Source organism: Nycticebus coucang, chromosome 13, assembly GCF_027406575.1.
Source record: "Nycticebus coucang isolate mNycCou1 chromosome 13, mNycCou1.pri, whole genome shotgun sequence".
Lineage (NCBI taxonomy): Eukaryota > Metazoa > Chordata > Mammalia > Primates > Lorisidae > Nycticebus > Nycticebus coucang.
The window spans coordinates 71,907,419-71,934,068 of NC_069792.1; the positions used below are offsets into that span (position 1 = coordinate 71,907,419).

A 26,650-nucleotide genomic window follows, 5' to 3' on the forward strand; every position below is an offset into this window, starting at 1 on the left:
AATTATTCCTTGTATCTTCTCAGACCAACATGGAATAAAAGTTGAACTCAATGGCAACAAAAATCTTTATACTCAAAATCATGGAAACTAAATAACCTTAGACTGAATGAGAGCTGGGTCAAAGACGAGATAAACAAAGAAATCATCAAATTTTGGGAACAAAATGATAATGAAGACACAAATTATCAAAACCTTAGGATACTGCAAAGGCAGTCCTAAGAAGAAAATTTACAGAATTAGAAGCCTTCATCAAGAAAACAGAAAGCGAGAAAGTGAACAGCCTAATGGGTCATCTCAAGCAACTGGAAAAGAACAATCCAATGCCAAACCCAAGAGAAGAAAAGAAATAAACAGAATTAGACCAGAATTAAATGAAATTAAAAACAAAAGAATCATTCAGAGGATCAATGAAACAAAAATCAGTTCTTTGAAAAGATTAATAGAATTGATAAATCTTTGGCTAGCCTAAATAAAAACAGAAAAGTAAAATCTCTAACAATGTCAATCAGAAGCAATAAAGGGGAAATAACAACAGATACCATAGAAATTCAAAAAGTCTTCAATGATTACCACAAAAAAACTCTATTCTCCGAAATACGATAATCTGGAAGAAATGGACCAATACCTGGAAGCATGCCCCTTCTTAGACTCAACCAGAAAGAATTAAAAAAATTGAATAGACATATATTAAGCACTGAAATAGCATCAACTATACAAAATCTTCCAAAAAGAAAAGTCCGGGACCAGATGGCTTCACATCAGAATTCTACCAAATCTTCAAAGAGGAAATAGTGCCTATATAACATAACCTTCTCCAAAACACAGAAAAAGAAGGAATCCTCCCCAATGCATTCTATGAAGCAAATATCACCTTAATCCTCAAACCAGGAAAGGACTCAACAAGAAATGAAAACTACAGACTAATATCATTAATGAATAGCGATGCAAAAATATTCAATAAGATCCTAGCAAACAAAATTCAGCAATACAACAAAAAAATTATATACCATGATCAAGTTGTTTTTATCTCAGGGTTAAAAGATTGGTTCAACATATGTAAATCTATAAACATAATACACCACATAAATAAAATAAAAAACAAAGACCATGATTCTCAATTGATACAGAAAAAGCTTTTGATAATATCCAGCATCCTTTCAGGATTAGAACACTTAAGAAAATAGGCTTGATGGAACATTTCTTAAACTGATAGACGCTATCTACAGCAAACCCATAGCCATTATCACATTGAATGGAATAAAATTGAAAACATTTCCACTAAGATCTGGAACTAAACAAGGATGCCCACTGTCACCACTGCTCTGCTATTCAACATAATAATGGAAGTCCTACCCTTAGCAATCAGGCAAGAAAAGGGGATGAAGGGTATTCAGATGGGATCAGAGGAGGTGAAACTCACACTCTTTGTAAATGACATGATTTTATACCAGGAAAACCCCAGGGACTCAACTACAAAGCTCTTAGAAGTGATTAATGGTATAGCAGTATCTCAGGATACAAAATCAATACTTACAAATCAGTAGCTTTTATATATACCAACAATAGTCAAACTAAAAAAACAGTCAAGGACTCTATTCCTTTTACGGTAGTGCCAAAGATGATGAATAAAGATGATGATGATGATGATCTTTATTCCCAAAGATAAATTTGGGAATTTATCTAATAAAGGATGTGAAAGATCTCCTTAAAGAGAACTATGAAACTCTGAGAAAAGAAATAGCTGAAGATGTTAACAAATGGAAAAACATACCATGCTCATGGCTGGGAATAAACAACATCATTAAAATGTCCATACTACCCAAAGCAATGTACAGATTTAACGCAATCCCTATTAAAGCACCATTGTCATACTTTAAAGAGCTTGAAAAAATAGTGCTTCATTTTATATGGAATGAGAAAAAAACCTCAAATAGCCAATACAATACTCAGAAATAAATACAAATCAGGAGGTATCACGTTACCAGACTTTAGGCTATACTATAAATATATAGTGATCAAAACACCATGGCACAAAAACAGAGAAGTAGATTTATGGAACAGAACAGAAAACCAAGAGAGGAATCCAACTACTTAGCATCATTTGATCTTTGATTAGCCTATAAAAAATATTCAGTGGGGTAAAGATTTCCTATTTAACAAATGGTGCTGGGTGAACTGGCCAGTGACCTGTAGAAGACTGAAACTGGACCCCCACCTTTCACCATTAAAAAAAATTGATTCTCGCTGGATAAAAGATTTAAACTTAAGACATGAAACTATAAAAATACTAGAAGAGAGTGCCGGGAAACACTTGAACGAATTGGTCTGGAAGAGTATTTTATGAGGAGAACCCCCAGGACAATTGAAGCAACACCAAAAATATATTACTGGGATCTGATCAAACTAAAAAGCTTTTGCACAGCCAACAGCACAGTAAGTAAAGCAAACAGACAACCTTCAGAATGGGAGATTTTTGCAGGTTAGGCTTCCGACAAAGGTCTGATAACTAAAATCCAGAGAACTCAAACTAATCAATAAGAACAGAACAAACAAACCCATTTCTATGTGTGCAAGAGACTTGAACAGAAACTTCTCTGAAGAAGACAAGCACATGGCCTATAAACAAATGGAAAAATGCTCATCACCTTTAATTATCAGAGAAATGCAAATCAAAACCACTTTGAGATATCATCTAACTCCAGTAAGACTAGCCTATATAACAAAATCCCAAACTACAGACATTGGCATGGATGCAGAAGGAAGGGAACACTTGTATACTGCTGGTGGGAATGCAAGCTAATATGACCTTTTTGGAAAGAAGTTTGGAGAATACTAAAAGAACTAAAAGTAGACCTACAGTTTGATCCTGCAATACCATTACTAGGTACCTACCCAGATGAACAAAAATCATTTAACAACAAAGACATTTGCACCAGCATGTTTATTTGCAGTTCAATTCACAACAGTCTGGTCGTAGAAGCAGCCTAAAGGCCCATCAACCCATGAATGTATAAACAAATTATACTATATGTATACTATGAAATACTTGCAGCCATAAAAAGAGGGAGACTTTATATCTTTTATGTTTACCTGGATGGAGACGGAAAATATTCTTTTTTTGTTTTTTTTTTTGCAGAGACAGAGTCTCACTTTATGGCCCTCGGTAGAGTGCCGTGGCCTCACACAGCTCACAGCAACCTCCAACTCCTGGGCTTAAGCGATTCTCTTGCCTCAGCCTCCCAAGTAGCTGGGACTACAGGCACCCACCACAACGCCCGGCTGTTTTGATTGCCGTTTGGCCCGGGCCGGGTTTGAACCCGCCACCCTCGGTATATCGGGCCGGTGCCTTACCGACTGAGCCACAGGCTTCTCAGTAAAGTAAGTATCTCAAAAATGGGAAAAAAAGTATCCAGTGTACTCAGTACTCAGTACTATTATGAAACCAATATAGAAACACTTACACTTTCATTGGAATGATAAAATACAAAGATAGACCAGAAAGAAAGAGGGAAAAGGAGGGAGAGGAGAGGGGAAGGGGGAAGTTAATTGGGGAAAGGGTAAGTGGAGGGAGGGTATTTGGTGGGATCTCACCTAATGTACACAATGCAAGAGTACATTTCAAAACAACTAAGTGTATATTATAAATGTCTTACCACAAAAAACAAGTGAGGTCAAGGTTATGTTAGTTTGTTATAAGCATTCCACACTGTATATCAGTGCATGCCAACACATGGCTTATTTTTCTAATAAATTTTTCTAATTTATTTTTCTAGAAATGGGGGTCTCACTATGTTACCCAGGCTGGTCTCAAACTCCTGGCCTCAAGCGATCCTCCCACCTCTATGTCTCAAAGTGTTGGATTACAGACATGAGCCACTATACCTCTCCAAGAAGAAATATTTTAACCAAAGAGATGAAAGACCTCTACAAGGAAACAATAAAACTGAATACAGAAATCAAACAGAACACAAACAAATGAAAAGACATCACATGCTCACGTATCAGAAGAATTAATATTGTTAAAAATGACCATATTACCCAAAGCAATCTATAGATTCAATGTAATGCCTATCAAAATACCAATGATATTTTTCACAGAAATAGAAAAAAAAAAAATTCTAAAATTTGTATGAACAAAGGGCTCCAAATGGCCAAAATAATACTGACAAAAATAAAACTGGTAGCATATCACTACTGAACTTCAAAATATACTTCAAAGCTATAGTAACCAAAAGAGCATGGTACTGGTATAAAAATGACACAGAACAATGGAAAAGAAGAGAGAACTCAGAAATAATCCACACATTTACAGCCAACTGATTTTCAACATAGGTGCCAAGAACATACATTGGAGAAAGGACACCTTCTTCAACAAATGATGCAAAGAAAATTGGACATTCATATACAGAAGGATAAAACTAGACCCCTATCTCTTATCAAATACAAAAATCAGCTCAAAATGGATTCAAAACTCAAAAGAGACAAAACAAAACTACTAGAAGAAACTATAGGGGAAACACTCTAGGACCTTAATGTAAGAAAAGATTTTATGGCTAAGACCTCAAAAGTACAAGCAACAAATACAAAAATAAGACAAATGAGTCTATATTAAACTAAAAAGCTTCTATGCAGCAAAGGAAACAATAAACAGTAATCTGTAAAATGGGAGAAAATATTTGCAAACTATTCATCCAACGTGGAATTAACATCCAGAATATATAAAAAACTCAAACAACTCAACAGCAAAAATATCATACCATTAAAAGGTGAACAAATGCCATGAATACACATTTCTTCAAAGAAGACACATAAATAGACAACAGGTAGCTAAACAAATTCGCAACATTACTTATCATCAGTGAAATGCAAATCAAAACCACAAGGAGGTATCCTCTTACCCCCGTTGTAATAGCCAATTATCAAAAAGACACAAATAACAAATGCTGACAAAGATGTGGAAGAAAAGGGAATTCTGACACACTATTAGTGGGAGTATAAGTTAGTACAGCTATCATGAAAAACAGGAGGTTTCTCAAAAAACTAAAAATAGAACTACCAATTGATCTAGCAGTCCCACTACTGAGTAGTTATCCAAAGTAAAGACAATCAGTATATCAAAAAGATACCTGGATCTCCAGGTTTATTGCAGCACTATTCACAATAGCCAAAATAAGGAAAAAACCTAAATGCCCACCAATGGATGAATGGAGTAACAAAATATACTTTGAGTATATACCCAAAGAAATACTATTCAGCCATTAAAAAGAAAAAATCCTGCTATGTGCAACAAGATGGATTGGAACTACCAAGGTCACAATGTTGAGTGAATTAAGTCAGATGCAGAAAGGCAAACATATTGCCTGTTTTCACTCATATCTGGGATCTAAGAAAAAATAGATCTTATGGGTAGAGAGTAGAAAGACAGTTAACGGAGGCTAGGAAGGTGGGAAGTGCTAGCAACAAAATGATAAATGTTTAAGGTGATGGATATCCTAAATTAGACCATTATATACTGTCTGCATGTATCAAAATATCATATGTACCCCATAAATATGTACAATTTTGTATCCGTAAAACATTGTTTCAAAGAATATATCTATACATACACACAGATATCCCTCTACTCCTTCCAAGCAGAAGAAAAATCAGGCAAAAGTAGGAGAAAAAAACCTGTGTTCAAAGAACCAAAATCCGGTCACACTGGCTGAAGTACAAACGAACAGGGGACTTGGAGAAGGAAATTCTACAAGTGGATGAAGCTGGAGAACTGGGCAACAAGTGGGCTAGGAAAGGCCTGTCTATAATCTTCACTGACAAACTTAGTTAGGATTCATTAGCATTTTTTTAAGCAACGAAGTACAGTTCAGATTTAAGTTTAGGAAAGCATACCTTACAGCTGCTAAAATATGGACAACACATGGGAACAGAGCAGAGCAAAGTGCAGGAAGATACATTAGGAAGCTGCTGTAGCCATCTGGTTAGGGATGATGGAGTACTGGAGACATTTCAGAGCTGAAAACAATAGTTTTATGATAGATTTGACAGGATGAGAAAACTTCTTATACAACTTGAGGAAGTGTTTATTTTATAAAGAACAGTTAGAAATACATATTCTACTGAATAAGACGAAAAAATGATCAATTCTTGGTTTTCTAGCACCACTGTGTGGATGGAACTCAATACTGCAAGAAATAGGCACAGCGACTTAATAGTCCAAAGCAGTAACACAAACCACATATCACACACACGATAATGTAAGAAATATATTTTCTTCATATTTGTGTAAAGACCTCTGGGCAATCCTCAATAAATCCGAGGCTTCTTAGACATTTGCTTTCCTATAACACTTCATGGTATGGAATTTCAACAAGATAGTTATGTAAGTTATTAGAACACAGAAGTAAGCATTAAGTTCTACTGTTGCATAGAAAAAGGCCACTTCTGGCTCCAAGTGATAAAAGAATAGTTACATCCGCATTTATCATGTCACATAAGTATAAAGGTGGTAGGGGGAACAACTGAAAAATAAAAGAAGTGTCCACATGTGACTGCGCTTAACCACTAACAGAACCCTCCATTCCAAGAAAAGGTGGGAGGCAGACTCTAATCTCTAACACAGATCTTTCAAAGGGCTGAGGAAGAAGAATCTTTTAAATAGTAAATATTTTATTATTTAATGATATGCTCCACTGAAAGTAAAAGAGCTTTGTCCTCCAAACAATCCTTATATGTTAGTCTTTTAAAAAGACTTGTGCCGTGGGCGGCGCCTGCCCCATATACGGAGGGTGCTGGGTTCAAACCCAGCCCCAGCCAAATTGCACCAAAAAAATAGCTGGGTTTTGCAGCAGGTGCCCGTAGTCCCAGCTACTACTCGGGAAGCTGAGGCAAGAGAATCGCCTAAGCCCAGGAGTTGGAGGTTGCTGTGAGCTGTGTGACGCCATGGCACTCTACCGAAGGTGACAAAGTGAGACTCTGTCTCAACAACAACAACAACAAAAAAAGACTTGGGCCTAATGAGAAGGCGGTTTCCTCTAATTGTTGCTCCAAATCCTTACAAAACCTAAAAACGTAGTTTTTCATAGGAAAACCATGAAAGCCTTATGGAACCTCAAAAGCCTAGAGTTTTTCATTCATAAATTATTTATGGAATATCTACCATGTGCCAGACACTGAACTTGGCCATGAATGTAGACTGGTGAATAACATAGAGCTGTCTCCTGAACTAATGATGCTACCAATGATATTCACTAATTATTCTTGTCCTTTCAAAATATACTATAATGTTGAACCACAGGAAATTGCCAACAATCAACTCTTTTGACATCAATTAAATATGACTCAATCTAACATCTATACAAGCAAAGTGAAGTAGTTAATAAAAAGGGATATAGACAGAGGCAAGGAACATTAGGTTATAAACAAAGATCGTTTCTTGGGCCACTTATCTTTTAGAATAAACCCAATGAATTAAGTCTTCTTTTCATCTAGTCATTGAATTTACTATTTATGTATGAAGATGTAAAAAAGTAAGAGTACAAGTTATGTAATGAGTTCTGAAGCAAACCTTGTGGAAAAGGACAGAGCTGAAGTTAGGAGGACTGCCCCCTGAAACTATTTTATATAATACATCTACCACCATAACACATTAATCTAGCTATCTTTTCCATATTTTCTACTGTAAAAGTAGATAGGGCTTTCATAATAGACAATTCTACCTAAAAACAATGATTACATGATTCTTCCTGCCCTTTACTCCAATTATAGCCTAAATCTTCACCAGCTGTTCTCTCTAAAGAAACAGCCCAGAGTGACCACACAGATCATCAGAGAAAGTGTGAGCTGTAGGATCAGCTTTGCCGCTGATGCATAAATTGGTTAAGTCAGCTCTAGTACTCCTTTTCTAGTCCCTATTTCCTTATCTGTGATAAAGAATACAAATCTTGTCAAATTACTGACAAGCTTAAATTAAAAACATGCAACGCATTTTCTATAAAGCACTTAAGAGGAGCATTCCTCCTCTTCCTTCCAAGGCTAATTCCCACGTAAGTGTATGTAATTCCATTTTCTCTTGCCAGAAAGACTCTGTTCTCCATTAGTCTCTTTTACCCTGTTTTCAAAGTTCTTTATTATTTATTCTTTAATTTATTTTTGGAGACAGTGTCTCAGATCATTCTGTCACCTGGGCTACAGTCTAGTGGCACCATCCTAGCTCACTACATTCTCAAACTTTGGGCTCAAGCAATCCTCTACCTCAGCCTCTCCAGTTCCTGGGACTATAAGCATTTATCACTGTGCTCAGTTAATTAAAAAAAATTTTTTTTTGAAAGATAGTCTTTCTACATTGCCCAGGCTAGCCTCAAACTCCTGACCTCAAGCAATCCTACTACCTAGGCCTCCCAAAATTCTGGATTACAGGTGTGAGCCAATGCATCCAGCCTCAAATTTCTTTCAAAAGCAGTCTATACTCCTATTTTCTCAGTATCTTGATTAACTCCTTTCACTTGTTTCTAGCTCCATCATTCTAAAGAATTTTTTTTAATGGCTGAATAGTATTCCATGCTACACACATACCACAGCTTGTTAATTCATTCCTGGATTGGTGGGCATTAGGTTGTTTCCACAATTTGGCAACTGTAAATTGAGCTGTGATAAACAAGTCTAGGGCAAATGTCCTTATGATAAAAGGATTTTTTTTGTTGTTCTGGGTAGATGCCTACCAATGGGATTGCAGCATCAAATGGGAGGTCTAATTTGAGTTCTTTGAGGATTCTCCATATTTCCCTCCAAAAAGTTGTATTAGTCTGCAGTCCCACCAGCAATGTAAAAGCGTTCCCTTCTCTCCACATCCACGCCAGCATTTGCAGGTATGAGATTTTGTAATGTGGGCTATTCTCACGGGGACCCCTGGATTGAGTTGGAACATACCCTTCTTTGTAAAGTATCACAAGAATGGACAGGCAAGAATCCAATGTACTTCAATTTTATATATATATATATGTGTTTCTTTTGTTTTTTTGAGACAGAGTCTCATTATGTTGCCCTTGGTAGAGTACCGTGGTGTCACAGCTCACAGCAACCTCAATCTCTTGGGCTCAAGTGATTCTCTTGCCTCAGCCTCTCAAGTAGCTGGGATTACAGGCGCTTGCCACAACACCCGGCTATATACTTCAATTCTAATATGAAGTCAGTAGATGATCTAATATATACTCTAATAAGAGAAAAATTCAAATCCATTCAAGGTGGGGGGGCAGGGGAATGAGGGAGCAGGAAGAGGGGAGGAGGAAGCGGGTGGGGGCTTATGGCCTATGTCACACCTTCTGGGAGTGGGACACAATTATAAGAGGAACTTTATCTAACAAATGCAATCAGTGTAACCTAATCCTTTGTGCCCTCATTGTATCTGAATAAAAAATAATTTACTTAAAAATATATGTTAAACGATTTAATTTGTAGCCAAAATAGAGGAACCAGTACGAGACTTATCTTTCCCCCAGAAACAATCAATAAGATAAAATAAACCAGAGAAAATTATATGAAAAAATAGTTTGCAAGACACTAGACATCAGACAACAAAAAAGAGTGATCCTTAAGAAATGAGAAACAGGGCGGCGCCTGTGGCTCAGTTGGTAGGACGCCAGCCCCATATACCGAGGATGACGAGTTCAAGCCCAGCCGCGGCCAAACTGCAACCAAATAGGCGAAAGTGAATTAGAACCCAGCAAACTCTCAAGAGTTGAAGAAACTGAGATCAAAGTCTAGGACAGTGTTCTTCAACCCTTTTTATCTCATGGCACACTTAAACCTGTGGTTAAAACTTCTGTGGCACACTTAAATTATGTTGATTAAAAAAAAGGAGTGGAAAAAAAAGAGAATATACTCACTGTGCTTTGAACTTCTTTTAAAAATAATTTAATGAATGGTTTTTAAACATTTTTCCTGGCACACCTAAGATGCTGTCATGGCACAGTGGTTGAAAATCACTGGTCTAGGGAGCCCTGAGCAGCTATGGGTCACTGAACAGAGCTACACAGAAGACAGGTGCAGTGGGAAAATCCCAGAGAATCTGCACAGGGTCTTCCTCAACTAGAAAACTAACCTCGTATGTTTAAGGCGATTTCCCAGGCCAAGGAAAATACCATCTAAAGGAAACAGAGGGAACAGTGCAGAGCACGCACACAAAGCTGGGTATTGCAACGGTTCTCAACAGGCAAAGTAGAGAAAACTCCCAATTTGTGGGTTACTGAGTGGTGTATACAGGAAAGTCTTGTCTCAGTAGGAAATAATTAGGCTTAGTTTGAGCACCACTCCAGTCCAGGCTAACAAATTATAAAAGCAAGAACCAATGGCATTTGTCTGTTTTGAAGTAACTCTACATCCTAGAACAAAGCTTGAGAACATTGAAAAAATATAAAACATCCTGCACCTAACAAGACAAAATTCACAATTTCTGGCATCCAATCAAAGACTATTAGTCCTGTATAAAGGAAAGAAAACAAAACTCATAATGAGAACGACCAATTAATAAAAGCCAACACATAACTGACAAAGAAGTTATAAATAACATGATACTGAAATTACAAGTATATTCTATATGTTCAAATGATAAGAAGCATAAAAGACGTAAAACATTTTACTTAAACTTCCAGATGTGAAAACCACAATTTCTAAGATAAAAAAAAAAAAAAAACACTATGTGGGATGTTAACGAGAGATCAACATTACAACAGTAAAGCTTAATGAAATTAAGGGCATGAAAATGCAATTATCCAAGATAAACAGAAAACAGAATGAAAGAAAAAAAAAAAAGGGTACCGATGAGTTGAAGTCAACCTCCAGTGATCTAAAAATGGTTAAGTGGAGTCCTCAAAGGAGAGAAAAAAAAAAAAAAAACTGGAAGAAATAATGGCCAGATTAATTTTTCCAAACTTGATGGAAACTATAAACCTACAGTTTACAGCTCAACAACCCCCAAGTACAAAAACCATAAAGAAAACCATACCTAAACACATTATCAAACCGCTCAAAACTGATGTAAAAGGGAAACTTCTTTAAAAGCCAGAGTAAAAAAAAGCATGCTATATATGTAGAGAGCAGAAACAGTAAGATAGTGTGAAATTTCCCATCAGAAACAATATAAGCAGAATACTGTCTGGCTACATCTCTAAGGCATTGAAAGAAAATATTAATTTTTTTTTTTTTTTTGTAGACAGTCTTACTTTATCGCCCTCGGTAGAGTGCTGTGACATCACAGCTCACAGCAACCTCCAACTCCTGGGCTTAGGCAATTCTCTTGCCTCCGCCTCCGGAGTAACTGGGACTACAGGCGCCTGCCACAACACCCTGCTATTTTTTTGTTTTGCAGTTTGGCTGGGGCCAGGGTTGAACCCACCACCTTTGGTATATGGGGCTGGTGCTCAACCACTGAACCACAGGCGCTGCCCGAAAAAAATTAAAGTATCTTTTGAAAACCAAGGCACAATAAAGATGTTTCCAGACTATCAAAGTTGAAAGACTTCATGACCAGAAGACACACACTACATGAAAAATTAAAAGTTTTTTCAGGCAGAAGGAAAATTATACCAGATAAAAATATGGACTCACATAGAGGAATAACAAGGGCTAGAAGTAGCAACTATATGAGTAAGTTGCTACATAAGTTTTTCTTATCATTTAAATCTAAGAGATATTTAACTATTTAAAAAAATAACGTTTTGTATTGTATAATATGAAAAAGTAAAATGCATTACAATTCCATAAAGGCAAGGAGAGAAATGAAAATAAACAATCGTAAGCTTCTTATACCTCACATGAAATAATGTAATATCATTTGAATGTATCCTATAAGATAGTAAGCTAAAGATGTATACTATAAACCTGAAGTGGATACACTACTAAGCCAACAACAAAAAAAAATGATTAAAAAAAAAAAGAACCCTCAATCCAAAAGCAGCAAGTGGAAATATTCCATTCTCCCAAAGACTAGAAACAGAATACAAATAGCAACATGAAAGACCCAAACCTAGCCCAATCAATAATTAAGTGTACTCAGTCTAATTGAGATCATTACATTGAATAAAAAAGCAAAAGTTAACTATCCATATTTCTGCCAATAACAAATGTAAGTTAAATACAAAGAAACAAATAAGTTAAAAGTAAAATGATGGAGTGAAAAAGATATAGTATGGTAACACGGATTTGAAAAAAAGTGATTATTTTAATAAGAGATTTCAGAGCAAAGACTACTACTAGGGATAAAAACATGTTATTTCACAATGATAAAGGGGTCAATTTATCAGCACATAATAATCAATAATGTATGTGCAACTAGCAACAGACTTTCAAAATACATAAAGCAAAAATCGATACTGCCAGGTGAAATAGAAAAATAAACAATTATAATCATAGATTTCAATACCCCTCCCCCATACAAGAAGAAAGATCTCAAAATAATTGTGGTTAAAAAAAAGTGGCCAGACTAAAAAAGTACATAGTGTATGATTCTGCCTATATAACACTAATTTATAATAACAGAAAGTAGATCAGTAGTTGCTTGGAGAGATACAAGAGGAGCAAAGAGGTAGTGACAGAAGGGCACAAGGCAACTTGGGGGCTAACAGCTGATTTAATATCTTGATTATGGTGATGATTTCATGGATATATATATGTGAAAACGTGTTAATCTGTACATTTTTTATTTGTACAGTTTGTTTATTATAGCTCAAAAAAGCTGTTTAACGTCCATCTACCACTTATCAGGCATGTTCCAGCCCTAAAGATAAAGCATGGAAAAAGATGGACACAGGACCCATCAATACTGAACTAATAGTCTTAGCAGAGAAAACACTGAATGCCACCAAGTGTGACAAAATCTATGAAGTACTGGCCACCATGGGAAAGAAGAGTACAGACTCCAACCTGTACAGACTCTACGGTATAGATTCTAACTAGTTAGTCAAGAAGGGGATCCCTGAAGAAGTAACATGTAAACCAAATGAAAAAGTATGAATTAGCCAGGTGAAATACAGTGGGAAAGCACAGAAAAGGACATGTACAAAATGAAGATTTTAAGCAAAGTATATTTATAAGATAAATGCTCAGAAATGGAATTGCTGGATCAAAAGGCAAATACAATTTTTTACAAAAAGGTTTTTACTTAGTTCTTTGGAACAGTAAAAGGTATTTACTATTTATATAGCAGAGACAATTTTGAAACAAATTAATAACATCATGTAAGACAAGAGAATAGCCTTAGTGCAGCAAGCTCTGACACCAGGAACATCTTCATCCTCACATTTCAAATGCAGGGTTTCATACACCCCAGGTGTTCACCAATGATTTACTAAATTAAAGTGAACTTCTTGGGCTAGGATCAAAGAAATCAAATAGTCAGAAGCTCCTCAACTATACCTCAAGCCCTCCAGAAATAATGATTTTTAAAAGAAATAATCTCATCTTCACCATCAAGTAATTCTCAAAGAAAGCCCCTCAGGTCTCCAAACTGTTTTGTCTCCATTCCTCTTACCTTTCAAAGAGTTGAGAATAAACTATTCTATTCAACCCCCAAATCTGTTCGTCTCCCTACCATACTCAAAACCTTCAAATGGCACCTCATATCCTCCAGTTGTCCATTCCAAACACAGAATCTCAGAGCAACAGAGCTGAAATGAGGGGGGAAAAAGACAACTTTGTGACTTTATGTAATAATACATCCAATTAAGACTACTTATTGAGAAATTGTACTTCATACTTTTTTTTGTGTAAAACATCCTTTTGTTTATAAAAAGATGGTGTGTACGTGATAGTTTCAAGAAACATCTCCACTTAGCAAATTCAAAAGGTGGGCAGAACTATGATAGCTGAGTTTTATTCTTTATTGTAATGGCACAACACAAAAAAGTCTGGAAAACACTGACAAGAGAAAGTCCAAGAGGCAAACAGGGTGCTAACTGATCTTTCGATCTCCTCTCACTTTCCCAGATTTTTTGCTCCAGCAACCTAAGACTGCAACTACAGTACGCAAAATACCAATTCTTTCCGTTTCCTCACACTTTCCCCTAAAAGGAATAACTTCAACAACTCCTCTTCTTCCTTCACTCAATTTATTGAGTATCCACCATGTGCCAAGCACTGGGGATAGAGTAGTGAGTAAAAGAGAAACATCACTGTTTTCGTGGAACTCACAGTCTATTGGAGGAAACAAGATCAAAAAAATCAACATAGAACTTAAAAGGATGATAAATACCGTCTTATAGAGCATGCAATGGAAAAAGCACAAAAGTGATCGCAGGAAGGCAAATCAAGAGGCCACCATAGTTTGGGTAAAAGATAAATGTGATTTAGAGTAGGGTGAAGATGTCAAAAATCTGGAGATGACTGGATTTGCTGCTAAATTTAACGGGCTAAAAGTGAAGAAATACAACAAAGATGAAAACAGCATGAACAATAATAGTCCCAATTATGTATGACTCCCTGGATCTACGCTCTTTGGTATGACCTTTGCACACTGGCTCTAGACTTAACTGACTTGCTTTGGCCCATTAAGGTTTTAGCAAACTTGCTGCAAGCAGCAGCTTGAAGAAACACTCTGCTACTTGTCTCTTGGAACCAATGTGGACTAGCCTGCTGGACCACTAAAAATAATCTTAGACCAGCCTATAGTATGAGAACCCCCAAACATACAAGCAGATAAGCAGAGCTGCCTAGCAGGCTCATAAGTGAACAAAGATGCACCAATGAGCCCAGACAGCAGTAAAAGAACAACCTAGCTGACAAGTATGACCAACTAATAGACTTGCACTAATAGTTAAGACTTGTAAGCAAAAATAACTGCTTTGTGTTTTGAGCCACTGAGTCTTTTCAATGCATTAGCTAACTAAACATGGTAGTACCATCTACTGGCATGGAGAGACTGTTTAAACATGGTGAGATAGAGGAAAAGAAAGCAAATGAAAAGAAAAATCAAGTTCATCTTTTCTTACCCTGGGTCAACTCTTACCTATCCTTCAAAGCTCAACTTAAACATCAACCGTTCCAGCAAGCTTTCCCAGATCCCCCAGGTTCAGGATAGATATTATCATCGCCTTTCCAACGCTGCTTTATAATTGTCAAGATTACACTTTCCTAACTAGACAACAGCCTTTTTGTATTATGCACTATCTTATTCTTCTTGGTATCAACAGCATGTAACACAAAACAGGCATTCGAACGATGTTTATGAATTTAATAAGTGAATAAACACTTGTTCGGTGCTCTATTAATTAAATACAGATCAGCATTTATCAAAGTGTGATCACTGTCAACATATATCAGACTCAACAGTGATATGTATTAAAAATGCAGATGTCTGGACTCTATAACAAAAAGAAACACCTTTCTTTACGTTACGAAAACACGAATGAGAATATTCTAGCCAGCTATAGGTAAACAAAACAAGTAGTGGCAGCACGGCTACTAAGTCAACTTTTCCTTAAAAATTTCTAGACATGGTCTCTACGACAGAGGTCTAAGCGTTCGAGGACCTGAGTAACCGGTGCTCTGCCTGGAATGTTGTTTCTCTTTTAAGAAAAGGCTCTCTGTCAGAGCAAGCAAAAGCTGAGAATCCTCCCAGATGTGATTTCTCAACGCACACGTTTACTGACGATGCTCCAGAAAGAAAGACTATCCTATGTTTTCTCCACAAGAGGGACCAGGCCGGGGACGAACAGGTGCCCAGATCTCACAGCCGGGGGCTGCTAAGCCAAGGGAAGGGCCTAAAGTCCTGTCAGGGCAGAGTCGCACGAAGGCGACTCCCACGGGGTTCTGGGATGGGTATCATTGTCCAGAAGACGTCACCGTGGGTCCACCCCAGCCGGACGCGCCGTGAGGAAGGCCACAGTCGCTGTGCTTGCCAGAGTCAGAAAGAAAGAAATGCGGGAAGTTTGGGTCGATGGCAGCCGAAAGCGGAAAGCGGAATGGGGCAGGCAGGGGCGCCGCCGCTTCCCACCTGTGTCAAGTTCCAGCTGGTAACAAGGCAGCGGCTCGAGAGAGAGCTTGTAACCCTCGAAACGGGGATCCAGCAGAGGTCTCTTCACCCGCAGGGAGCAGTTTGCTGCCACCTCCATCGCCTTCCACGGTCCTAGCGTGAGAATTGATAAAGCTCTGGTTGAAAGGTCCGCGCTTCGCTCCCTGCACTGTCGCTGGGAAGCGGCGTGGTCCCATCCCAGGAAACATTGCGGCGCCGGCTGCCCTCTGGGAAACGTAGTGTTCGAGAGAAAGTTGACCCCGTTGCATGCCGGGCTATATAGTTTTCTGGGGACTTGACTCCCGCGCCACAGCAGCGTCAGGACTCCCTTACCCAGAGGGCTGAGCGCCCAGGAGGCGGCCCGCGCTGGTTAAATTCTTACATTATAGGCAGAGCGGCGAGACCCCGCCCCGGAAATGCGTGTTCTAGCTTTCTGTGTGCTTAGGTGCCCGAGCTACTGAGGGTCTAAGTCCGGGCAGCCGAAGAGTGTGGTAGGTAACGGTCATCAGCGCAAGGGTCATTTCGTCGCTGGGAAGGGACGGCCCTCGCCCGCGGTGATGGTGGTGAGCTATGCCCGTGGTCCTCAGGGCCGGGACCCGGGCCCAGCCCAGGCTCCTTTCGATGTACTGTCTTTCGTTAGCTTTCCCGACCCGCACTCGCGGGCCTGTAGGGCTCTCCGACAGGGCGTGCTACCGGAGTTGGCCTGAAACCAGTCCTTGCTTTGTTTTCTGGCTCCTCCCCTCCCGCCTCTCCCTCTGTCTCCGCCCTGTTCTATTTTCCCAAAGAATGTCTGAACTGGGAGGGAACCCCTAGTGCCCTTGTTTTACCGGTGAGAAAACTGAGGCCTTTGAGCATTAAGTGACTTGTCCAAGGTCACTGTCCGTATTTTAGGGGCCAAGACGAGGTCAAATTCAATATTCCAGGGGTGGTACTGACTAGACCTTACAGTTATTTTGTAAGTGTTAGCCTCTAAGTACAAAAGCATACATTTCCTAGTTTGTTTTTTTTTTCCTCAATCCCTCCTTTTCCATGTTCTTCTCCAAAAAAATAAAATCAACTCTGAAAACTCCATGTTAGTCTGATTTTCTTATGGGTGAGATAGGAGACAACAAAAGCAATCCCAAGGTAGTGACAGATTGGGTGGAGAGACGTCATTTTACTCCAAGTTTTATTTTACTCAAACTTTAAATGGTCTGAGTGACTTTAAAACCGAACCTTCCTCTGCTTTCAACACTGTTTTGGTTTTGGTTGTCTGTGTTTACTGAAAATTGAAAATTTTCTGAGTTAGAAATTAGTTTGAGATTGGTTTTTCCCTTATCCCACTAGAAGACTCTCTGTGTGTATTTTTAAACACACATGTACACTCTTACATCTAGTTTAGGAGTTGTAATTCAGGGTGCATACTAGGGAAGAGTAAAGTAAGCACTTAGAGCTTTATCTGATAATTTCTTTTTTTTTTTTAACCAATAGTCTTTAATCTTTTTCTGATATTTAGTTTATATGACTTCCTCAATTTTACAGATGTAGCTAAGGTACAGAAGTGATCAACAGTCAGTTATGTGCAGTTCAATAGTTTTGGAGCTTCTGGGGTCAAAGTACCTGAGTTCAGATTCTGCCTTCACCACTTTCTGTTTCTGTGCCTCAGTTTCCTCATTAGTAAAATACTAATGTTATTAATATGTAACAGAATGAGTTTTGGGAATTAAATTTAATTTTAGAAACCTCTCAATGCATTAGCCCAGTATCAGGCACATAAGTGTTTAATAAAGTAATGATATTGTTAACACACTTGCAACTTGTCATTCCTTCACTCGATAGAATACTAAACAGTTTGCTTGCCTAGAGGACTTAGAAGAAAATGCTTTGTAAATGTTTTATATCTGAAAATTGCATATCGATGTCCAGGTTAGCAAGATGAACAAAGATGCGCAGATGAGAGCAGCAATTAACCAAAAGTTGATAGAAACTGGAGAAAGGGAACGGTAAGTACTAGATTGTGTAGGGAAAATTACATTTCACCATCTTTAATGGATACAGGAATCTAAATAAGAAAAGTTTTTCTTCCTAACATCTATAAAAAATAATTTAGGTCTGTTCCATGTTGCAGGATTTGAAAGGAATTGATAATGTAGAATGTTGAGCTGGAGATAACTCTCAAAGAATGTGTACTGTAATGGAGAAGAAAAAATACATACCCAAGTAATTACAACTGAACACACAATGTTACTGGTTTTAACAGGGAGACACCTCGATAGAATGACTTTTAGTTACCAGGGAATAGCACATGCTTACTCTCTGAAATACTCTTCATCCTTCCCATCGTTTTTAGCTCATCTGTCAAGTTTTAATTTATATATTACCTGTTAGAGGAATGTTTTTATGTCCCAAATAACCTTGTTCAATAATGGCATTTAATCAAATTCTAACCATCTGCTTTGCTAGTTTATATCCTCCAATATAGTCTTAAGTTCTTTGACAATAGAAACCCCATTGTATGTTCAGCATCTAACAATATGTCTGGCACATAATTGGCCAAGTAAATATCTGAAGATTGAACAGGTTTAGACGTACAATATCTGAAGATTGAACAGGTTTAGATGTACAGAGGGGAATCAAGGAAGGCTCCCAGAAGCAGAGTGAAAAAAAATGTGTAAGAGAAATAACAGGAGAAGCCTAACTCTACCTGGGGGTTTACATGACCATTTAAGATCCCACAAAATAATAAAAGAGGTGTTTCACCTAGGCAGAAGGGTAGCAGTTCTCTGAGCCAATAAACTAGAGAACATTCTGGACAGATAGAACAGAATATACAAAGTCACAGAGCTTTACTACAACATAATTCTGGGAAATGCAACATAGTAAAAGAAACCTAGAGGGTAAAGTATGAAAGCCATGTGGCTGGAATAGTGCACAGGAAGTGTGTGGATTTTGTATGAGTCAGAATTCTTTCAGTTGAAAATAACAACTGGGGCCAGGCCCAGTGGCTTGTGCCTGTAATCCCAGCACTCTGGGAGGTGAGGTGGGTGGATTGTTTGAGCTCTAGAGTTTGAGACCAGCCTGAGCCAGAGCAAGACCCCATCTCTAAAAAAAGCCGGGTGTTGTGGCAGGCACCTATAATCCCAACTACTTGGGAGACTGAGGCAAGAGAATCACTTGAGCCCAAAAGTTTGAGGTTGCTGTGAGCTGTGACTCTACAGCACTCTACTGAGGGTGACAAAGTGAGACTCTGTCTCAAAAAAAAAAAAAAAAATGAAGTCAGAAACTGGCTTAACTAGTGAAAATGTATAAGCTCATCCATCTAAAAAGTCTAGGGCTTGAGATTTCTTCAGGCATCACTGAGGGCAGGCATTCTAAAAAATTGTTGCCAAGAATATTTATCTTATCAGGTCTGCTTTCCTCTATATTGGCTTTATCCTCAAGGAGGCTTTACCTAGCAGAGATTGTAATCAGCCTTGGCTAGGTCATGTTTCCATTTCTAGAACTTTACCCATACACTGAGAATGACCAATTTTGTCTGTTAGAAGAGGCAGGAAAATGGGTGGTAGGGTTTGCAAAAAAGGTCTGTTAACTGATTTTATTTTTAGCTTGTGGGAATCATTAAAAATTTTTAAGAAAGGGACTGACTAGATCACATTTACACTTTGGGAATCTTACTCTGTCAGTGTGGAGGATAGATTTGAAGGTGTCTAGATAGGTGGCAAAAAAATAAAGCAGAAGATTACATAGGGTTAAAAATGGAAAGGAGAGCTTATAATTTTTTCTACTTTTTTAAAAGTAGGAACAGCAATTCAAATTATGAGGAAGGAAGCATGTAGACCAGTTCCTCAGGTAACTTGAGAAGATAGTACTGGCAGTAATGAATATAGGAGATTATGTATTGGTTTTTGTTTGTTTTTTCGTTGGTGCAGTTTAAAGTTACTGAGTTTCTTTCATATGCTATGCCCCTTAAGGTGCTGGAGATATAGTTGTAGACAAAATGAAGTCTGTGCTTTCATGGAGCCTACATTACAATGGGAGGATACATACAAGGAATATGTACTATGTTAGATGGTGATGAGAAGAACAATAAAGTAGAAGAATAAGGTGTGATATTTTTGGATAGAAAAAAACAAAGGAAGGACTGGGTGCAGTGGCTCACACCTGTGATCCTAGGACTCTGGGAGGCCGAGGTGGGTGGATTGCCTGAGCTCATGGGTTTGAGGCCAGCCTGAGCCAGAGTGAGACAGCATCTCTAAAAATAGCCGGGCCTTGTGGCAGGCGCTTGTAATCCCAGCTACTCAGGAAGCTGAGGCAAGAGAATCGCTTGAGCCCAACAGTTTGAGGTTGCTGTAATCTGTGATGCCATGTTACCCTACCAAGGGCAACTAGGTAAGATTCTTGTCTTCAAAAAGAAAAAGAAAAAACAAAGGAAGCTTCAATGATAAGAGATCAGCAGGATGTGAGGGAGCGAGAGGACACACAGATCCTGGGACAGGAGATTGCTTGGCATTTTTGAGGAACATATGGAAGCTAACAAGACTGAGTAAATTGGGTGAGGGCATTATCTGGTAGAAGGTAGGAGGATCACTTAGGCTCTAAAATCTTGGAATTCTATTCTGAGTTAATTAGGAAGGCACTGAAAGGTTTTGAGCAGTGGGGGGAGAATGAAGTGTACAAGGGAAGGAGCAAGAAGATAACCTAGGTGTCTCTGGTAACAGTTAAGAGAAGATGGAGGCTTGAACTGGGGTAGTAATAGCAGAGATAGTGAGAAACATTTGAATTCTAGTTATGTTTTAAAACTGAAACTAGTAGGATTGGTTTTGTGGTGTTAACAAGGTAGCTGAAGGGTGTTAGCAAGTTTCCTAGCCTGAGGAACCAGAAGAATGGAGTTGCCATTCTGAGAAGAACAGAATGAAGTGGTAAAGAATAAAAAGTTGGGTTTTGGCCCTGTTAATATTGAAAGACCTACTTAAGTACCAAGACAGAAATGTCAGGTGGGTATCTAGGAATATCAAGGAAGAAATGGTTTGGAGAAAAAGTGTTTCCTTTTGGTTTGGAATATGACATGTGTAGGCTGAGAAGTTAAATGATGTAGGTTAACTGAAAATTTGTAAGAGTGGATATGATAAAAAGGTAAGAAAATGTTTTATTGCATCTGTGAGGTCATTAGTTATAATATATACCATTACTTTTTTACTATTATTAGAAAAGAAAATACTGTCAATTTTAACAGGGATACCAATTACTAAATTGTTAAAATAGGGAGGAAACAACAGTCTTAAAGAGAGTGAAATACCATAGTTGGTATTTAATTTAGAAGGGCCTGATAGACTGGGATGAAAGAAGGGGCAGTCTGTGAGGTTAAGGGTGGGATATGGAGAAAATAAAGAGAATTAAAGGGTAAGAAGTTGTGGTCAAAGAATGGATTTTGGAATTTGAAGATTTCAGTGGTACAGTTGTTTCAAGCTCTATTAATAGTCTAGAAGTTGTACAACAGCCATGATATTTTTCTGGTGTTGGGAAAGTAAAAAGTGTGTTAGAAGGCCTGAGTAATTTCTTGAAAAACGTTTTAGCCTCTACACTTTAATTTTGCTCATAAAATGATGAAATGAAAGTCCCAGAATTTAAATGGCTTGCATAAAATCAAAGAATATATAGTGATAGAACCAAGATTAGGGGCCCAGTTAAATTAAAATTTTGTAACTAGAAGGCAGGGTAATTTTAGTTGCACAGTTGAACCTTTACTTCAAACATTTCTGCCTGAGATGTTGTACATTGTTTAATTTGAAAACATTTATTTTTCAACAGCCTCAAAGAGTTGCTGAGAGCTAAATTAATTGAATGTGGCTGGAAGGATCAATTGAAGGCACACTGTAAAGGTAATCAATCTCATTTAGAAGATAAGCTAATCCCTTTTCTCTGAACTGAATTGATTTGGGAATTGCTAAAAAAAAATGTATAGTCAGTATTTTAACGTATATTGAGTACTCAGGCATAATTTTTAAATAAATAGAGAATTTAATCTTGAGTAATGTTTCCCTGCAAGACCTAATTCTTAAATTTTTAGGAATTTTCTTTGTGTTTCTTTTAGAACAAGAGAGGCATGAGCACTCAAGATTTTCTCTTAGATCAAAATGTGGAATCACGTGTTTTTCCACATTAGTCTTCCTAATGTTTTAAATAACAAAGTGAGCACTTGAGAGTTGCCAGACTTAGAAGAATTATAGCTCTCCTTTCAAAATAACAAGGTTATTTTGAAAATTTTTCTATTATATAAAAGCGCTTAGAGAATTACACTTACTTAAAAAAATGTACAAGTGAAACTTGTTAAATTGCTGGGTATTGATGATACCATTTGATAGATTACGCATGTCACTAAGATGAGCCTGTTTTTTGACTCAGCTTATGGAATTCTGGATATTTTTAATGAATCCTCATTACATTTTATATAGAGACTATTTATATATTAACTGTAGGAAGGCAAATTAGTCAAAGCATTGTCTTTAAGGTCATACAGATTTTCTCTGGTGAAAGACTAGGTCTGGAATTGAACTCATGTTTGGATGAGTTTATTTAATCTTTAAGCCTCATTTGTCTCACCTATTAAGTGGGGAGCGAGGGGGAAATGCCAGCCGATTAGATTATTGAGAATAGTAAATACTGGAAAGCACTTAATAAGGATATGGTAAATATTAATTATAACAGTTATAAGTTTCCAGCCTTTTAAAAATATTAGATTTGACCACAATTAAAATTCATTTTGAGTGTTACAATTAAATTAAAGCTGTTTAGCTGATACTTTAATGAATGGACTTTTATCATTTAAATCTAGAGAATACAGTAGAACCTCTGTAAGTTGACCATCCAAGGGATTGTAACAAACTGCTCAGTGGACAGAGGTAGTCAACATAAGGAACTAGGCCTCATGTACTGATAAGTACATGTGGTGCATGTCTGGTCTGTGAAATTTAGGTCAGCCTAAGGAGATGGTCAGTGTGGGGAGGTGGTCAGCTATTATGGAGGCTCTATTATACTTAATGTGTTTCTAAGGTTGAACTAAATTTTCAAGGTTGAACTAAATTTGTCCTTTTTTTTTTTTTTAAAGACCAGTCTGCACTCTAAAAACATGATCTTAATCCTTCCTCTATGAAAATCTTTCTTACAGATAATGATTTTAAATGATATGATTTGTTTTTTGCTTTTGCATAAGAGGTAATTAAAGAAAAAGGACTAGAACACGTTACTGTTGATGACTTGGTGGCTGAAATCACTCCAAAAGGCAGAGGTAAGGAATGCAGATGTGTCAAAGGAAACATCTGCTGAAGACAAGATTTTCTCTCTCCCTGATTCAGATTTTCCTTCTTTATTTATAAAGAAAAGCACCCTTTCCAAAGTCATTTAGTTACTTGTGTTGTCTTATGTGGGAAGAATTAGCATAGTCTTGGGTAACAAATTAAATAATAGGGGATAAATGTTTTTATACTCCAAACCAGTATATACTAATAATACAAGCTGATATGATTGGTCAGGCAGATAATTTTTAAAGCAGGGTATTTAATAGAAGCAAATACTACCCCAAGCTAGGATTTATAAACTTTGTCAGATATGGCCTGAGTCCACTTAAATATTTAATAATTCAAAGTTTCCTCCAGCCTCTGAGTCATTGCTCAGCTATCTCTTTCCTTATTAAAAATAAATGAAGATTTGCCTTCTTGAATGTCTACTTCAGAATTTGGTAGCTCCATCACTTCATGTTGAGAGTAATCCATAGTAAGACTCACAATGTAGACACCTTCTTAGTTTTTCCCTTTAGTGCTTGTTTACAGAGGTAAAGGAAGTATAAGAAATATTGTATTAAAACCGATGATGTGTAATAAATACGAAGTCAGGAACTACCTGAGTTTTACCTTATATGTAGTCACATTTTAATTTAATAAAGTTGGAGATTTTTGGTATTTGTAAGTGGAAGGGCAATTAGACAGCCCATACATACAGTGTTTTCTCACTCAGAGATAGTAAAATGATTTGAAGTGTAAAAAGTATGTTTGAAAATTACTACTATAGAACACTAATTTTCTGAGCTGCTAACTGCTGGGAAGAAGCTATAGAATCCCATAGTCCTTGTTAACCATCCCTTCAGGCTTATTTATAGCTGGAAAACATACCATTTTTAAAAAAGTATGCTTCAGAGAAAAGAAAAAAACATTATTTGTTCATCGTACAATTTATATTTAAATTTTCACTAATTTATTTTTCTGTTTTCTTCTGTGATTCTTGATATATTAACATTATTTAGGAACCAGTTGTAAGGTTAGGAATTATCCTTTGCTTCCTTTAACACCTTGTACATTGGGTATTTCAGTTTCTGTAGTTCCCTTGCTAGTGAATGATCAAATAGTGAAAAGAGAAATAAAAATAAATCTTTTGTGTCTTTGTCTTCTTACTATTGTTAAGAGTAGACAGTTTTAAATTACAGTAAAACTGAATTTTTTTTTTTTTTTTTTGCAGTTTTTGGCTGGGGCTGGGTTTGAACCTGCCACCTCCGGCATACAGGGCCGGCGCCCTACTCCTTTGAGCCACAGGCGCCACCCCAAACTGACTTTTTTTTAGTGTGCAGTTATGTGAACTTTGTATACATGTGTAAATACATACAACTACCACCAGAGTCAAGATACAGAATAAGCAATTCCCTAACTCCCAGAAATCTCCCTTAAGCTATCCCTTTATAGTTAACACTTTCTGTAACTGATCATCATTATTTTGATGATGATGATTTTGACTCAATCATCATTATTTTGGTTAATGATATAACTGTTGATTACATTTTAAGTGGATTTGAGTTAATTCTGTATCTTATATGTAGGCTTAAACTAAACAATTGATAAAGAGAATTATTCTCTATTTGATACGTATACTTATTTGGGTAATTTTTTGTAGAAACATTTAACTGTACTGAAGTTAGTTTTCTATTTCCCTGGGACACAGAAAATACATTAGAAGTTTTAGTTTTTTCACATTTGTGGTTTAATCTGTATAGGTGATAGTCACATGGGTCAAAAGTAAAAATGTAACAGATATAACTGCTGTAGCATTTTTTGTATTTTGGCTGGATCAAAAAGTATGTGCATTCATTATTACAATAAAATAATGCCACATTGCCTTTCAAAACATACCAGTTTATACTCTCAGCTAATATCCTCATTCTTACCAACACAGTATATTGTTGACTTTTGGATTAGCATTATTGGTCAAGCTTTCTATCTGAACATTATTTTAATTTTCATTTCTCTTCTGAGACTGAGCCCCTTTCTTATTTAAGAACTATATATTTTTCCTTTTCTTTATCTCCTTTGCTCATTTTTCTGTTAATCGGGTCTTTTTCTTATTGATTTGAAGTGGTTGTGTAGTAGAGAGATCAGCCCTTTTCTGTAATGGCATTTCCCCTATTTGTCTTCTGGCTATGTTAATGGTGGTTTTGATCAAGCATAGTTGTATTTAAATCAAAGGTATCTATTGGTATAGCCTCTAGCCTCTTTATTTAAAAATGACCTCTGCTTCTAGTTGAAAGAATTTTCTCATGTTTTCATCTCATCAACATGCAGTATATTTAGGTATTGAACCATGAGTGTTATTTATGAAATTCTTGTATTGGTAATCCTGAATAAAATGTCAGATCTTAAGTTGACAGATATTCATTAGAATCTTCTTACTCTTATGTATTTTTGTATTTCAGCCCTGGTACCTGACAGTGTAAAGAAGGAGCTCCTACAAAGAATAAGAACATTCCTTGCTCAGCATGCCAGCCTTTAAGATTGAATTAGATTGTGTTATTCTGTGATTTTATTTCTGAAAGTGAAACTTGCCATAAATTAGACATCAGCTTCCCAGAAAAAAAATCCTTTTTTGTATGATGGTATACAGTTTTCAGTAATGATATACATTGTATTGATTTTTTTCCCTAAATGTGTTATTTTAATAAATATCTCATGAATAAGTTTTGAAGTTTGCTTGGATTTTGGAATAAATGGGACTTTGTCTTTATTACTAATTCACCAGATTTGTTAAGAGAGAAAGCATTTAATATAGTTTAAGTACTTAGTATGTGCAATTCTATGTTAACAGCTGAGATGTAGTCTTTTCTAATTGTTTGCATATGGTGTATTCCTTTTTTGAATCCCCATAATATTTTATAAATTGTAATGCCCCATCTTGTACTACAGTTGTCTTATTCTTACTTGTTATAAACTCTGAGGGTTAAGACTGGGTCTTACTCATCTTATACGTGCCTTCCTTATGCTTCAAAGAATTTGCCATCTAATGGAAGAGAGAATATTTGCAAGTTGGCTCCATACCAAGTTTCTTCCACATATTCTACTCATCTGAACTTTGAATGATGCAGCATCTTTAAATTGCATCCCCACATACTAAGGTCAAGAAAGAACTTAATGGGAAATAATCTCCACCTGTTAGCTTTACTCTGCCATCAAGATTGCCAAATCCAACGGACTCTTGCCTATTCCTGTGTGACCTCTGCTGGAAAACAAGAATGTTGACCATCCTGCCACTTGGACTCTCTTCCCACACCTCATATTGTTTCTTCCTACACTGGAAGTTCCTTCTGTTTCTTGTGGAGTACCTTTTGCTGTATGGGACATTTAAATAATGATGTTT

At 37.0% G+C, this 26,650-nt stretch overlaps 2 protein-coding genes across 4 annotated transcripts in view; one reads left to right on the forward strand and one right to left on the reverse strand.

Annotated features, from left to right (window-relative positions):
- The window catches only part of NUDCD1 (NudC domain containing 1), a 109,598-nt gene extending 93,289 nt beyond the window's left edge, over positions 1 to 16,309 (reverse strand). For both annotated transcript variants that reach the window (XM_053558770.1, XM_053558769.1), the window contains exon 1: positions 15,983 to 16,309. In XM_053558770.1, the coding sequence (XP_053414745.1) occupies positions 15,983 to 16,100 (118 nt within the window). In that variant the 5' untranslated portion in view covers positions 16,101 to 16,309. The remainder of the gene's footprint in view (positions 1 to 15,982) is intronic.
- Positions 16,310 to 16,409: 100 nt separating this feature from the next.
- ENY2 (ENY2 transcription and export complex 2 subunit) lies at positions 16,410 to 25,977 on the forward strand. 2 transcript variants are annotated; one of them, XM_053558772.1, is made up of 5 exons: positions 16,410 to 16,563; positions 17,906 to 17,982; positions 21,788 to 21,858; positions 23,190 to 23,264; positions 25,713 to 25,977. In XM_053558772.1, exons 1-5 carry the CDS (start codon positions 16,558 to 16,560, stop codon positions 25,787 to 25,789), a joined length of 306 nt encoding a protein of 101 aa, XP_053414747.1. In that variant the 5' UTR covers positions 16,410 to 16,557; the 3' UTR covers positions 25,790 to 25,977. The 2 variants fall into 2 exon arrangements, with proteins under 2 accessions (XP_053414747.1, XP_053414748.1); XM_053558773.1 differs by having other exon boundaries at positions 16,412 to 16,491.
- The last annotated feature ends 673 nt before the right edge of the window (positions 25,978 to 26,650 follow it).

Excerpts from the sequence above, each read along its gene's own strand:
- ENY2 (XM_053558772.1), top strand. Across the intron at positions 17,983-21,787 it reads GAAACTGGAGAAAGGGAACG|CCTCAAAGAGTTGCTGAGAG; the intron begins GTAAGTACTAGA and ends ATTTTTCAACAG. Across the intron at positions 21,859-23,189 it reads ATTGAAGGCACACTGTAAAG|AGGTAATTAAAGAAAAAGGA; the intron begins GTAATCAATCTC and ends CTTTTGCATAAG.